General features: G+C 40.9%; 1 protein-coding gene across 1 annotated transcript in view; it reads right to left on the bottom strand.

The window, feature by feature from the left end:
• Positions 1-16,808, bottom strand: part of FAP (fibroblast activation protein alpha) — a 201,779-nt gene that overhangs the window by 44,287 nt on the left and 140,684 nt on the right. The window contains exon 21 of the mRNA XM_033944547.1: positions 10,463-10,517. Within this exon, the coding sequence (XP_033800438.1) occupies positions 10,463-10,517 (55 nt within the window). The remainder of the gene's footprint in view (positions 1-10,462; positions 10,518-16,808) is intronic.

The raw sequence follows: 16,808 nt of genomic DNA, 5'->3' as shown, positions 1-16,808 counted from the left end.
GCAAGTTTGTTTGGCGTTGAAGGAAGCAGGAGTTTTTTTGGACATTGGATCTTTCCCCTGATGTAGCCTTTCAGGCGAAACAGAAGGACTTTTCTGTCGGGACGGGACAAAGGACTGAGAATCGTTTGGGACACTCCGGTTTTTTCAGATGAGTGGTTATTTGTTCTCATTCTTGTGCTCCAATTTTCCATGCCTCAACAAATTGCATACACCTGTTTAGCTGAGCTGTAGCCCTCGTGCTGTTAATGATTAGTTTGGGATCTGGTTCATGCCATGAATAGGTCTTTATATATCACCCTGAAACACTTTTGAAAATATTCTTTGAAAACTCTTAAAAAATTATTGAGTGTGAATGAAGAAGTATTGATTTAAATGTACACGGAGTTTTTTCATAAACCAGTGATGATGTGAATAGACTCGGGTACTTGTGTAGTCCCGGCCTCTCACACTTGAGGTTTATTTTTCTCCGTTGTTTTATAATTTCATATATTGATGGTGTGATGTTAATGAATGTTTCGTGTTAACGTGGTATGAATGGTCCTAGGCTATCATAGCAGTATTCTCAATGCGTTTTTACATTTAGTCTAAAAATAAAATCAGACAGAACCAGATGGAGAGGAACTCATCAGAGAATAACATGTTTTTTATTGCATTTTAAAAGTTTATGAAAAAAATTTACAAACTATGGTAAGCAGTGATTATTGACAAAAAGCTTTTTTCCCTATGATGTCATTAACCTGGCACTGAACTCCTCACTGATTTGCCACAGACATGTGACAGATGTAGAGGAGAAGGAGGTCAGATGCATCATGATGTCTGCTTTTGATTATCGTCTCCTTTCCATATTTCATATGCTGAGACTATGGGAAAATAATAGGGTAGAAGCAGTGTGCTGCATCATTTGAAACCAGCTGGAATGCTGGTTTTAGGAACAAGGAAATCAACTGTCAGCACAAAGTGTTCTTATCCAAATCCCCCTTAAAATGGAATGATGCTATTTTGATTCAAAAGAGGTATGGGTAACAAAGCTTTGTGCAAAGCAAGTGTGTCATTAATTCTTATATATACAATTTTGTATAGTTTCATAAAAATAACTTGAGTGTCTTTTTTCATTGTTTAAGGCAGGGAAAAGCAGTAGGTTTTCTCAAAGCACACATGAATACGACACCACTTTCCCATGCAAAATCCACAAGTGAACAATAAGATTTCCTGACATATCTACAGGAATTAAACAGATGTAGATTTTATATTGCCTGTAGGAATTACAGGCCCAAGGGTACGTTGCATCCTGAACGCTTATTTTCAAAGGAAACTCTGGAGCTGCCAGTAGCTGCTGTGTGTCTGTTGTGCGCTCACTCACACAACACACGTACAACAGCTGCACCCCAAAAAAAAGTCCACAATTTGGCGGGGACCCCATCTCCCTCCCATCGACCCCCCACAGCTCAAAGGCCATATTGACCATGACCCCCCCCCCCCCCAGACACGGCAAATCCCCCTCTGCAGCTCAAAGGCCCTACCCCACCTGGCCATATGGACAGTGATCTCCCCTGACATTCCTGTCGACCCCCCTACAACTCATAGGCCCTTCCCCTACTTTGCCATATAGGCCGTGATCCCCTGATACCCATGACTTTCCTGCCAACCCCCCCCCCCTCCCTGCAGCTCAAAGGCCTTCCCTACCACCTGGTCATATGTGTAGCAACCCTCTGACACCCCCATACTTGTGTAATGAAAGATCAGCAGGAAGGATGCCCATTCCCTCCTGTCTCAAGGCCTGCTTCTTCAAAAAGGTGGCCCTGCCCCTTACCGATGTATCCTGGGATGCACTGGGAGGGGCCTAAATACCATATAAGGAGAAAAAATTGGTGGCTTTGGGAAGTCTTGCGAGCTCAGCTGATTGTGGAATCCCCTGCCACAATCAGCTCAGCCGGTAGGGAGGCAGCAGCGGTAGAAGAAAAATTTTAACAGGAGAGATGGGGGAGGAGCTGTGCCTAGCGATTGTTCTTCTAAACAGGCACAAGGCACATGTTATGTCATATTTATGCCCACCTCCCCCTATAGTTTCCTATAGGGAATTACAAAATCATCATATCTGTGTGAGAGAGCGGGAGGAAAAGGGTCTGTCTCAGGCAATGTGTCACCCATTAATAACTTATAATGGGTCACCTAATTTCATTCATATTTTCACTATGGAAAACTGAGCATGCTACTACCATAGGCTCACATTTTTCACATGTGTTGCCCTGAATCTTCATGTACTTCCAATATGAAAGTAAATCAGCTCAGGTGATATCTCTGGTAGGTTGGAGCACATAGTAATGCCACTGATCACTTTGAAAGGCACTCTGCTATTGGCTGTAAGCATTTTGAAAACTGCACTACCCTCATTTAGTTGTAAACAATAATGTTAAAGGGTCATGGATTTGCTATACACTTTTCTGTGGTTCAACAAAATCCAAGTTTCCACGTTTTATTTAAAATTTGTTCATCCGCCTATCAAATTTCAAGTTTATTTAAAATTTATTATACCGCCCACTCAAGCCTTAACAATATACCAATTCAAATGTACTGAATTTCTAAGCGGAGTACATATAATTTTAAAAAAGGGTACTACATAAAATATAACTGAACAGACTTACTGAGACAAGAGGGAGAGGGGGATAGAATATCTGTTTACATTTATTATGTGGGTGCTTTGTACTTGGGGCAACGGAGGATTACAAATTTTCTGAATGAGAAAAGGAAATTGGACATCATGAAATATTCATCCATATATATGTCACTATTCCTTTCAAATTTGCAGGTTTTCACCTTTGAAATGTTATCTTGTGTATCCTTACAGTATTACATTTTAAAGGCTCCACTATCCCGTAAAAAAAAACCTCTTAGGGAGTTAAGTACTTCCAATGAAATACTGACTCATCTTAATTCAAACTTGCAAAATATCACAACTTCCTGCTTTCAACTAGATTTTAGCATTGTGTGCCAGTTTTCCATGCCTACACCATTAAGCATTAACCTCAAATGTTTGGGGGGAAAAAGCACAGCACATAATATAGTAATTATGCTACATTGTCAGTTCTGCTCATGAAAGCGTCAAAGGATGTTAGCCATTCAGTGAGGCATAGTTTTCCTCTTATGAAATCTGCTTTCCCCAAATCATTTTCCATTTTCTCATGCAGTTCTTAGCAGAATGTCTAACAGTATCCATATCTGTCACCGGACTTATTTTTTACTGATATTTTTATTTACTGTCATTGGGGCCTATTTACCATCCTCCATATTTTATAGCAGGTCACCTAAAGTCAGGACATTTTTTTTTGAGGGGGTACTCAAGAGTATTGGCACCTTTCACACTACTTGATAAAAATGACCTATTGTCCCCAAGTATTAATTATTTGGTAGCTAGGTCCTGCCTAGTGCATCCCAGAATGAACCAGATTGGGTGGAGTGCTACCATTTTGATGATACCACCCTGGAGGGAGGAGGGAAGGATGCCTCCTCCCTGTTTTCTAAGGTTTGTTAGGGCTGTGAGGTGAGCTGTGCCTAGGCATCCAGGAGGGGTCTCTGGCCTGCATGTATGTGTGTGTGTGTGGAGGGGGGGTTGTCTGGGTTTGCCTCGTGGGAAGGGGGGTCTGGATCTCCCTGGGAGGGTTCACGGTCCAGGCTAACAGAAGAAAAGAACTTTAAAATTTATTAACAATCTGACAGAAATTCAAGTAGAGAAATCCACGTGTCAATCCTTATGGCTAAACTTCAAGATTCAAATTGGCGGGACTAAGATTGCCTAGAAGCATTGGATGCAAGCAGGCATACGTACTTTAGATGATGTTATATCTAATGGAAAAATGCTTCATCCTCCTAGTTTATTCATTACTTGAGAAATTTGATATATGTTGGGGTGCTATATGATCAGCTTTAACATATTTACTTAGAAATTGTGACACTACATGTACAAAAAGAGTGATTTGAATAATTTATTTACTATCCAAAAAAAAACCCTTTATTGATGATGCTATTTCTGTGGGTTGGATATTTGATTAAGTGATCCTTGTTTTTCTTATGGTTAACATTAGAGATATGGCAGGTGTATGTGAGAATGCCTATAGTATTCTATAGGTAGGCACATTAATAGAGAATGCCGTGACACTCCATGCTCCTCCCACATTAACACACCTTTGCAAATGTGCACTATGCAACTTAGACTCACTTTGGTGTTATTTTATGTTCCCCATTGATTATTAAGATCATTGGATGACAACAGAGTAGCTTTATCCCATATTTCTAAGGCTCATTTGGAATCAACTCGGAATGGAGCATATTTTTATTTGGTTTCAGTTTTATGGAACAGTTTACTATTTGAGCTGAGGAAAGAAGAATCCTTAATAAACTTTAAAAGACATCTAGAAGCCCATTACTTCCGACTAGCTTTCCCCAAGTCCAACAAATTGAAATCCTTTGCCATAATTTGAATTGTAAAGTATTTATATTGAATATGTAAGTATATTTCTCTTTTTGTCTTTTCTTTCCTATTTTTAATGGAGTTCTTTTTATTATTTATGATTTTATTGTAAACCGCTTTGATTTTATTTGCAGCTTAAGCGGTGTATTATGAGTTTTAATAAACATAAACACTTCTGCATATAAATGCCAAATACCGTATTTTTCGCTCCATAAGACGCACCTCACCATAAGAAGCACCCACCTGTAGAGGAGGAAAATCCAAGAAAAAAATTTTTGAACCAAATAGTGTGCCCTGTACTCTGTCCCCCCTCTGGTGGTCTAGTGGTATGCCGGGACAGAGTACAGGGCACGTCTAGAGGTGGGCACATCTAATGGTAGACATGCGTAGTGGCAGCCAGCCCGCCCCAAACCATCACACCCCAAGCCAGCCGCCCCAAGCCAGCCAGCCCCCCAGCCTCCCCTGTACATTTTAAATCATCCCCTTGTACTTTTAAATCATCCCCCCCCCAGTATTTTTAGATCATTCAACCCCTAGTACTTTTAGATAATCTCCCCAGTACTTTTAGATAATTCCCCCCACAGTATTTTTAAATCAACCATCCCCCCAGTTCTTTTAGATATTCCCCCTAGTATTTTTAGACAATCCCCCCAGTACTTTTAGATATTCCCCCAGTATATCATCCCCCAGTACTTTTAGATCTTTCCTCCAGTAGATCATCCCCCCAGTACTTTTAGATAATCCCCCAGTATTTTTAGATCAATCATCCCCCCCAGTACTTTTAGATAGCCCCCTCCTGGTATTTTTAAATCATCTTCCCCCCCAGTATTTTTAAATCATCCCCCATACCTGGTGGTCCAGCTTGTATCCCTCCCTTGCTAGCGGCGCACAGGTCAGGAGCACGGACGTCAGCAGCAAGCTTTCCGTGCTGCCGCTTGCGCCTGCGCTGTTTTCTAAATGGCTTCGTCAGTTCTCGTAAATCCCGCAAGAACTGACAAAGCCATTTAGAAAACAGCGCAGGTGTAAGCGGGAGCACAGAAAGCTTGCTGCTGATGTCCGTGCTTCTGACCTGTGCACCGCTAGCGAGGGAAGGGTACATGCTGGATCACCAGGGACTGCGACGATGACTACGATGGAGGAGGAGGAGGCAGAAGAGGGCGGGTATAAAGAATCTGGTTCCATTTTCATTCATTAGTCCTAAAAACCTCATGGAATTATAATAATAAATTTTAACTTGTTTAGTTATAACATTTTTTACTCAAAAATGAAGCTTATTTATCAATTCACAGCCATTCTCTGACTTGTTTGCCAATTGCACTTATCTTTTTGACTGTGATTCAAAAGATAAGTGCAATTTGCAAACAAATTATAACTAAACAAGTTAAAATTTATTGATAAATTTCCATGAGGTTTTTAGGACTAATAAATATAAAAAAGAGGTGTGGAGACACTTACTTATACATGTAAATTTTGCTATTTTGAATGGGCTGAGGAAAGGGCATGGACTGTGTCATGCAGGTAATAATTGGTGATTTACCTGCATTAACTTACTGTGAAGTAGTAAGGGGAGGTGGGGGCAGAGTGCCAAGGATGCCATATTGGTAGGGGTGCCAGCATCTCTCCTCCCCTGTCCCAGCGATAGGGGGGTTCTCTTAGATACACTCCCCCCATATCTCTTCACTGACAGTGAGCAGGAACTCCTCCCCACTGCTCAAGCCAGCCCTGAGCCATCCCTCTGATGGCACTTTCTGAAAAAAATGACATCAGAGGGAAGACTCAAGCCCCTGCTCACTGCTGGCGAAGACTTGAAGAGGAACTGGGAGGTGGGGTGCATTTAAGAGACCTCTTCATTGCTGTGGGAGGGGTAGAATGCCAGCCGCCATTCCCTCTTTGCCTTGGGTACTATGCTCTCCCCTCCCCACACAAACACAATAAAGGTGCTGCTTGGTAAATTCAACATAAAGGACCTGATTCTATAAACGGCGTCTATTTCCTGGGTGCCGTTTGACATGGTTGTCAACCGCTAGATGCCGTTTATAGAGTCACACCTAGTGGTGCCTAAAGAGCTCATTTTCAAAAAAGAAAAACACCCAAAAAAGTTATAAAGTAACATTTGGACATATGGATCGCCAAAACCTCCAAATCACCATTTTTGATATCTACTTTCTAGATGGTTTTCTATCCTGTTTCTCAGCAGTGCATCTAAATTTCATGGGGGCATGTTAGAGGCATGTTTTGGGTGGGATTAGGACTTTGCAGTGATAAACATTTTACAAAACATCCAGGACATCATTTAGATGTTTGAGTCTAGATCTGTTTTAAAAACAAATAAGTGCCAAAAAGTTGCTCAAATTCACCAAATGACCACTGGAGGCATGAAGACATGGTCTCCCCACATTCCCCCAATAGTCACTGACTCCCTCCTACCCCTCAAAGAAGTGAAAGAAACAGTAAATACCTCTCTCTATGACAGCTACAGATATTATGACCATTCCTAATAGACCAGCAAGCAGGTGTCTGGAGTAGCCTAGTAATCAGTGCAGTAGACCCCAGAGAATGGGATCCCAGCCTAACATTTGTGGTGGAAAGTGTGTGCCCATGTTGAGCAGTCATTTTGTTGCTGTTGGCAGAGACTGCTGACTGGTCACTCAGGTGTCTCTGGTCTCTTCCAATAACTACCAGTCACTCAGGTGTCTTGTGGTCACCAATGGTCACTTCCATCACTCAGATCTCTTCTGGTTATCACCAGTTACTTCCGATCACTCAGGTCTCTTCTGGTCACCACCAGTCACTTCTGGTCACTCAGGTTTTTTTGGTTACTCAGGTCTCTTCTGATCATCAGTTAATTTGGCTCTCCTTGTACCTAAGTCCCTGCAGACCCATTGGTCACCGGTCAAGTCGGATCTCTTAGTACCTTGGTCCCCAAGGACCCGCTGGTCACTGGTCAATTTAGCTCTCCCAGTATCTTGGTCAACATTGACCTGCTGGTCACCGGTCAATTTAGGTTTGAGCTTACTGGGGGTTAGGCGGGTGCCAGCATGCATCTCCCCAAGGGTCGCTTTTAGGAGTTTATGTTGCCAGGAACTCTCACTCAATTATCTTTCTGGGCCCTAGGTCTTGTTTCAAACTCCTGTTTCTCTCAATATGCAAATGAGTGCTTCACTTAGCCTGCTGGGAAGAGCCTATACCCAGCAGTTTTTAGCATAGGGCTTTCTCCATGCAGATTTCTCTCAACAGTGATTAGGGTGATAGTGACTCTACCCCATTACAGCCCAACAAAACCCTTCTTTACCGACAAATAGGTGATACCTGCAGACATAAGATCTATTGTTGTGGTGTACAGGTGGGTATAACAGGTTTTGGGTGGATTTTGGAGGACTCCACATACAATATAAGAAAGTTATGGTGAGATTTGTACCTGGGGCCTTTTATGTGAAGTTCATTGCAGTGACCTCTATTGTGCCCCACTGCACAGCTAAAATGTCTGTGTGGCCAGTCTACTAAAAATGTTGGCCCTTCCTACCTCCCAATGGTTTATTTTATGTGTTTTGCATTTGGACGTTTTGTTTTTCGAGAATGGTCAAAAAGGATAGACGCACTAAGGGCAAGCACATCTAGAAATGGTCATTTTAAAAAAAGCAAGATAGATATTTTGCTGTTTCAAAATGGATATTTTCTCTACCTGATATCTGGATGTGTTGCCAAAAACGTCCAAAGTCAGACTTAGGCATCATATCGAAAATGCCCCTTCAGGCGCCAGTAGGCATTAAATCCTTTGATATACTGCCATTTAGGCTGGGATTTTCTTGTCCTTAATGAGTGCGCTTAAGGTAAGTGCCTACTGACACCTAACTCAATCCATGCCCAAACTCCACCCCTAACCATGCCTACTACCGAGCTAGGCGCCTACCAGCAAATTAATTTTTAATTATTTTTAATTGGTTTTTAATTGTGCTTTAAATTATCAGTGCCAATTAAGCCAGTTAAAAAATTTAAGTTAGGTGCCTAGATCAGCTTAGTGTGCCAATCTAGATACCTAACTGTAGGCATAGTTTATAGAATTGGGGCCAAAATGTGCATAGATTGGAGTAGAATGCATCATAATTCTAACAAAGGTAGAGTTTTTGGATCCAAGTATACGCCTAGATTGCTGACATGCATGCAGCCTGTAAAGAAGCTGGATTAGTTATGGGTGGAACTTCTTCTTGGCTTATATAGATACTTATGAGCGCAACATTTTATGCAGTTTTGATTTCTCACAGGTTTGGGGTTTTTTTTTTATTCAGAGATCTGGAAATGAGAAAGCTTGCTTAATCAAAACAGCTGTTAATCCGACATGACCACATTTCTGAAACTTAACTTCCAGTAATATTTCTATGTTAGAAGAGAAGAAAACTGTAAGTTCAAAACAAAACAAAAATCCCCATTTAAATACCACAAGAGCATCCGGGGTCAGTACTGAAATGAGCAATGTAGACATGTTTTTGCTTTTCTTTAAAGAAATTCTTATCATATACCCTTTTAGGGGTGTAATTATCAAAGTAGGTTACCATTAAGATGGGTTATTTTACCACTAATCTGTGCTATTCTAGCACAAGTCCCATTCTATTTAATGAGACCTGGTTGCTAAGAACTGTGATTAACAGTGAAATATAACAACTCTTAAATGGCAGCCCATATTGATAACTTCACCCCTTTCTGCTCTGAAGTTCTGGTTCCAGAATTTTTGCAAATTCTTGCAAAATCTTGAGCATCATTCTTTCTTGTCACTACTGTGCTAGAAGATAAGCTATGTGGCTTCTAGGAAAAAAAAGTCACTCTCTGACAGTCTCATCCCAATATTGAATATCTGGTGGGTTTATCTTAGCCAACTTTTTGGTTCATTTTACTTTAATTCATTCAACTTTAACCAACTTTAGTTCATTCAAAACACCATGCAGAAATTTTTTTAAAAAACCCTTTAACTCTTGAAAAAAATCTTTGCTCTTGAAAAAGCTTTAATAGAAGCAAAACGGGGAAGCTCTGTTGAAAATCAAAGAGAGATTTACCTACTGTCTGTTTAAGATGAGTAACTTTTAGCTGCTTTATTTGAAAGAAAAGGATTTATAGTGAAGAATGAGCAACATTAATTTCCAGAACAAACAAAGCAAAAAACTGCAGACCTTGTACACGATGCAGGCAGGCTTTATTATGACAAGTAAATTTTAGGTTAAAAACCTTTTACCAGGTGAGGGACCCAACACGGTCCGTGTTTCGGACTAACCTTCGTCAGGGGTCCGCTCGGGCGGTTTTTTCAGCATGTCACCTATCGGCTATTTACCCAAGGCTTTTTTCTTTTGATAATTTTCTGCTTTATCAAAAATTGGACCCCTGACGAAGGTTAGTCCGAAACACGGACCGTGTTGGGTCCCTCACCTGGTAAAAGGTTTTTAACCTAAAATTTACTTGTCATAATAAAGCCTGCCTGCATCGTGTACAAGGTCTGCAGTTTTTTGCTTTGTTTGTTCTGGATTGTTTTTCACTGCAGACAGTTGAACCTTGTTTTCCTCCTTGGATTTGGTTTTTTGCTCAACATTAATTTCCAACATAATAGGGGACTTTTTTTGAGACTGATAGCCCACTGAAGCAGTGGATAGACTAGAATGTATTAACCTCTTCCACTCGTGGGCCCTCGAAGTCTTGTTTCCCCTATATACACACACATACTGTACTATATATATGTACAACAACTGCATAGTGTTTTGAATGAACTAAAAAAGTTGGCTAAAGTTGAATGAATAAGGGCAAATGAACCAAAAAGTTGGCTAAGATAAACCTACCAGATATTCAATATTGGGTTGAGACTGTTCTACCCAAGAAAGCCAGACTTCTCATTTCCGTGGCATTGACAAGCTTACATTCAAGCCTCTTTTGAAATGACACCAAGGGCAGCAGACATTCACGTAAAACAATGTTAGTGAGAACAAGCATTAACCAGCACAGAAATAGCTTACTTACCCAGCCCCATATTGCTATTCTTTTTTCATCAATGAAGCCCATTTCTATAAATTTTCTAAGAAGCAAAGGTCAACATTAGGACAAAGTGATGCTTACAAATAAGACAAGTATTCCTGTTAGTTAAGACACAATAAAGAGAACTTTCTTTTGTTATTGTAAAACTAGTGTTTAAGCCCGTTACATTAACGGGTGCTAGAATATATGGCTGTCTGTCTTTCTTTCTTTATGTCTCTCTCCCTGCTCCTGTTTCTTTCTTCCTTTCTTTCTGTCTTTCTCCCTCCTGCAATTTTTTTCTCTCTCTCCCTGGCACCCTTTGCCTGTCTGTCTTTATTTCTGTGTCTCTCTGGTCCCCTGTCTGTCTTTATTTCTGTCTGTCTCTCTCCCTAGCCTCCTTTGTCTGTCTGTATTTCTTTCTGTGTCTCCTCCCCCCCCCCCCCCCACTTTCCTTTGCAGAAGCAGCAGTGCTATTTCCCTTCCCCTCCAGATCCCTGTGAAGTAGTAGCAGCATTTCCCCCCACCCCACCCCCATTCCCTTCTCTCCCCCCCCCCCCCCCCACTTTCCTTTGCAGAAGCAGCAGCGGTATTTCTCTTTCCCTCCAGGTCCTTGCTGAAGCAGTAGCAGTATTTTCCCCCACCCCCCATTCCCTTCTCTCCCCCCACTTTATTTTGCAGAAGCAGCTGTGATATTTCCCTTCCCCTCCAGATCTCTGAGAAGTAGTAGCAGCATTTTCCCCCACCCACCCCCCATTCCCTTCTCTCCCCTACCACCACTTTCCTTTGCAGAAGCAGCAGCGGTTTTCCCTTCCCCTCCAGGTCCCTGCTGAGTAGTAGAAACATTTTCCCCCACCCCCCATTCCCTTCTTACCTTGAGCTGCCCTGCTCCGTTCGGCCCCTCCCCCTTCCCTTCCCGTGTGCTGGCCTGCTGCGGCTGAAGGTTTTTTTCGGCGACTCCTCCTGTTAAAACTCCCCCCCCCCCCGCAACCGCTCCTGTTCAAAGCGGCCTGCTGAGGTTCGCGGCCGCTGTAACGAACCTCGCAGGCCGCTCTCCAACTCGGTAGCATGTTCCCTCTGACGCGATTGCGTCAGAGGGAACGTGCTACCATGTGGAGAGCGGTCTGCGAGGTTCGTTACAGCGGCCACGAACCTCAGCAGGCCGCTTTGAACAGGAGCGGTAGCGGCTGTTGCAGGAGGATGGGGGGGGAGGGGGGGAATTCGTGAGCGGCGGCAGGACCATGAGGCGCCGTGCCAATTTCAAAGCAGCTGCTTTTAACATAGGCGTAGCTGAACTGTACCTGATGGAGGAAGGGAAGGAACGGTGGGGCAAATTTAGTCAACGGCAGTCCTTGTGCGGTTCGAGAGGGGGGGGGTGGAGTCGGCGACTTGCAGCTTCGCGTGCCTCCCACCCCCCCTTCCCCCCGGCTCCGCCGCCGATAGTCTCCACCTGCATTGCCCCTGGCGCAGCACTCACCGGCCCGTCGGGCGGGGAACGGAGGGACAGGTTCAGGGCTGCCAGGGGGGGAGGATTGAGTCCGGCTGAGACTGGCAGGAAGAGGAAGGCGGAGCAGATGAGCCGGCACCGAAAAAAACTTTAAAGAGCCAGCCAGACCGTGAGTGCGAGCTGTTGTAAGTTTGCATGTGCACTCTTGCCGGCCACGGACATACGGATCACGGAAGCACGCGGATTAGACTGCGCATGCGCCGCCTACGGTTTTATTATATAGATATATCTGCATGTTAGGCACAAGTATATGCTTTATTTATATGTGTGGAACTCTTACTATATATTATGTTATTGCTCTGAACTAGACATGGGAACAAGCAAACAAATCCCTTTTGTCTGGCAATTCTTGCCCATTTTTCCTTTTATTGGGTTAGTCAGTCTGTGTATTACACAGACAGTTTACAAAGCCTTTCATCTGCATTAATTGGAAGTCTTTAAATTGCCTAAAATCTATGCACTGTTCCACCATGTGCAGACTTTTACCCACATTTGGCATTTCATTTTTATTATTTTATTTATTAGGATTTATTAACTGCCTTTGGGGCTCATTTTCCAAAAAGACAGACATTAAAAAACAGCATAAACCAGCACTTGGATGTCTTATTAGTCAGACTTTCTAGATATCTTTCTGGCCACTTTCTCTCCAGATGTTTAAAAAAGGTATTAATATAGCACCAAATTAATATAGGACCAAATCTTTTCCAGAGAAAGGAAATTGGTAAAACTAGAGGACATAATTTGAGGTTGAGGGGTGGTAGACTTAGAAGTAATGTTAGAAAATTATTTTTCATGGAGATGGTGGTGGATGCCTGGAATTGGCTCCCAAGGAAGGTGGTAGAGAGGAAAACGGTGATAGAATTTTAAAAAGTGTGGGATGAACACAGAGGATCTCTAACTAGAATATGAATGGGAAAACTTTCACGGTCTGAATCCCACAAACGAGATGGTTTGCATAGGCTGGAGTATGCTTCAATGGCAACTCTAGTAGTTGGAACCTAAGAACAGTACCGGGTGGACTTCTACGATTTGTGGACCAGAAGAAACAAAGAAAAAAAAGACAATTCAGTCATAAAATTGTAATGACTGGATGAACTGTTCAGGTCTTTATCTGCCATCATTTACTATGTTACAGGGGCATCCCAGAATTTCAGCATAGTATTATAAAATACCTGCATTTAGTTGGGTACAAACATTTAGATCCAGCCTTTAGCATGAGTAAGTTCTCACACCCAAAGCCAGGCATGAAACACACACTAAGTTAGTATTCTATATAAACCATTCTGCAAAGAAAGACCTTTACAGAATTTGTCCTTAACGTGCATCACCCCTGTGCCTAACTTTGGCTGACCTATACCCTCTCTTCCTCATCATTCCTTCTATAATTCCATACTTAAACATACATAGATTCACCATTTGTCCTGTATGTATGTCATAATTACATTGTAAGTTTTTTGCGAGCAGGGATCGTCTCTTGTGTGTTTAATGTACAGTGCTGTGTACATCTAAGTTTCCAAGATTATTTCAATTTTCTATCCTGCACCAAGGGTCATAGCCTTCTGGGCAGCTTACAGTCTAAAAAGACAAACAATTGGATTTATATAAATCAATATAAAAATAAATAAAATAAAAGTAAATAAAACAATCTAAATTAAAATTAATTTTAAAATTACATAAATCAGTAGTCAAGTTTCAAGTTTATTAAGATTTTGATTTACACGCAATATCAAATATTTTCAATGCGTATTACAAAAATTAAAATTGGGGAAATAAATAAATCATTTAAACAATAGACATAAAAACATATCCATAGATAGTAAAAAATACATAAGGACTACTGGGATAAAATTACATTTGTTTAAAATAAAATTTTTTTAAAAAAACAACAACAATTTAGGGAGGAACAACATCAGGAAAGGTATAGATAGGGGAAGAAAGGAAAAAAAAAAGATTATCTAATTTAAGAATCAAATGCATCTTTATAAAGGTAACTTTTTAAGTTCTTTTTAAATTTTTCTAGAGAGGTTTCAGCGCGTAGAAAAATAGGAAGTTTGTTCCAGAGCTGAGGTCCAAAAATAGAAAAAGTTGTATTTCTTCTAGTGCCTATTATTTTTAGTGTTGGAATGGTTAGTAAATATTGATCTGCTGTTCTAAGAGATCTGGCAGGGGAATAAGGTATTAAGTACCGATATAAGAATATTGGGGTATTAGTTTTCTGAATTTTAAATGTAAGCAGCGCAATTTTGCATGTTATTCTATGTGAAATCGGTAGCCAGTGTGCCTTTCTCAGAAGAGGTGTGACATGATCATATTTTTTGGAATGAGTAATAATCTTTATTGCAGTATTTTGTATTATTTGTAATCTTATTTCTTTCTGTGTTATGCCTTGATATAATGTATTGCAATAATCAAGCCTGGAAATAATCAGAGAGTGAATTAAGATATTTAGAGCTTTAGGTTCTAAAAGTTTGGCTAGCGATCTAATGAGACGAAGTTTATAAAAACAATTCTTAACTACAGAGCTAATCTGATCGTGATAGGATAGCTCATGATCTAATAATATTCCCAATATTTTAGTTGTCGTTACTTTTTGTAATGGAACACTGTCCAAAAGAATTTTTGCTTCAAATGTAATTTCTTTTTTCCAAGGCAAGAGCATTATTGAAGATTTAGATGGGTTAAGGGATAGCATATTTTCTTTTAACCTTTGAGTGATTTGTGTTAACTTGTTATTTATATTCATATATATATTTATAGTCAAATATCTAAGGGCTCCTTTTACCAAAGTGAGCTAGCATTTTTAGTGCATGCACCGGATTAGCGCGCTCTATAGGGCGCGCTACCTGAAAAATTACCGCTTGCTCAAGAGGAGGCGGTAGCGACTAGCGTGCGCAGCATTTTAGTGTGTGCTATTCCGCGCATTAAGGCCCTAGCGCACCTTCATAATAGGAGCCCTAAATTTCTAATGTCTAATGTCTCTAGGGTTCTCTCTATATCAAACTGCTGTTAATCATTCCACACGCATCAAAGAAAATAAATGTTTTAAAATCTGATTTAAAATTGTTTAGATTCTCCAACAATCTGATTGTTAAAGGTAGGCCATTCCAGAGTTGGGGACCCTTCATGGAAAAGGTTGCAGCTCTTATATGTTGGTGGACTATTTCACGATGCAATGGTACTATAAGGCGTCTTTGATTTTCTGATCTAAATGATCTAAATGGCACATATAAATTCAGAAAACATGCACTATAGAACTAATAAATAGTAGTAATAGTAGTAGCGAATAATTAATCATCGTGTCTAACTGCGCCTATGATCTAGGCACCATTTTTAGAATCGTGGCCTAAAGGCTCCTTTTACTAAGGTGCGCTAGTGTTTTTAGCGCGCGCTGCATTGCCGCACACGCTAACCCAGTGCCACGTGCTAAGAACTAACACAAGCTCAATGCTGGCGTTAGCGTCTAGCGCATGCAGCGCACTAAAACTGCTAGCACAGCTTAGTAAAAAGAGCCCTAAGTGTTCAAGCAGTAACATTTTTTAATGGCACCAATAGTGCATGGCCACCAATACAAAAAGGCCATTTTTAGGACTGCAGTAAAAATGGCCTTAGTGCATAGGAAAAAAAAACCCATAAGGGTAAGCTACTGCCACTTTTTACTGCAACCTTGTAAAAGGAACCCTTAGACTGTAAGCCCTCCTTGGACATGAAAATGCCTACTGTACCAGTATTTTGAACTACAATTGAAAAAGGGCCCTTTTAATAACCCGCAAATTCCATAAAAAGAGCTACAAATTGCGCATACAATTTTGGTTGTGTTCCCAAATTGTGTATGCAATTTAATTGAAAACAATTTAATTAACGCCAACAATTGGAATTTTTAACAATTATTGGTGCTAATTAAAATCAATTACAAGTTACACATGTAAATTTAGGCATGGGATTTGTGCCTAAATTTTACTTGCAAGTCAAAAAAGGGGATGTGAAAATGGGTGAGGCATGGGCGGATCAGGGGCATTACTTTATTACATGTGTAATTATAGACTAAGAGCACCTGTACCTAAAATAAGGAGCAGGCATTTTTACCATGTTATCCTTGGTACAAATGGCTACACCTAAATTTAGTCGCAGTTCCTGGGTATAAATATTATTCTATAAGCTGTGCCTAACTTTCCCACCCACCCGTCTGGGTAATAAGGATTTTGGGGAGGGGAATTATGATGGGTGGAGTGAAGGGGGGATTGGAGCGGTCGCAGCTTTAAGGAAGGTGGTTAGGGATGACTTTGGGGGAAATATTGTGAAATGCGGCTGGGGTCGGAGTTAATGTACATGTTAAGGGGGGAATGAAAATGGATTACTCATGGGCGTCACCACCATGACTTGGAGGGTATGACCTGACGATACCCTGGGTCATGCTATGGTTGAAATGGCATGGGATTTTGGAGAAATAAAGCTGCGGCCAAACATTTATTCCACTAGAAACTTTGCATTTTGGTTTTAATTTGAGTGGACGTTTTATGGTTAGTAACTAGTGGTGACCTGGTGCGAATGCTAATGTTATGACTTATACAAGACAGCACTTTTTCAGAGACAATTTTTTGGACACCATATATGAAATTTATCCCTAAATACTAAGAAGCTCATTTTAAATCTATGAGCTTCTTAGCATCTAACACCTGCTAATTCCATTAGCACAAACTATGCTTTAGTAAAAGGGTCCTATGTGTTTTGTTTTCTTCCAGTTTCCCTTTTACTTAAATTTTCCCATGTAGGCCTGTCTAAGATTGATGTGGAGCCTCTTTACTGGACTCTCCAAGGTATATTCAGAGAGAGAGAGAGAGAGAGAGAGAG

This window comes from Geotrypetes seraphini, chromosome 5 (genome assembly GCF_902459505.1).
Source record: "Geotrypetes seraphini chromosome 5, aGeoSer1.1, whole genome shotgun sequence".
Taxonomy (NCBI): Eukaryota; Metazoa; Chordata; class Amphibia; order Gymnophiona; family Dermophiidae; genus Geotrypetes; species Geotrypetes seraphini.
The sequence above is the reverse complement of the archived record's forward strand: the minus strand, read 5'-3'. Positions and strand labels throughout refer to the sequence as shown.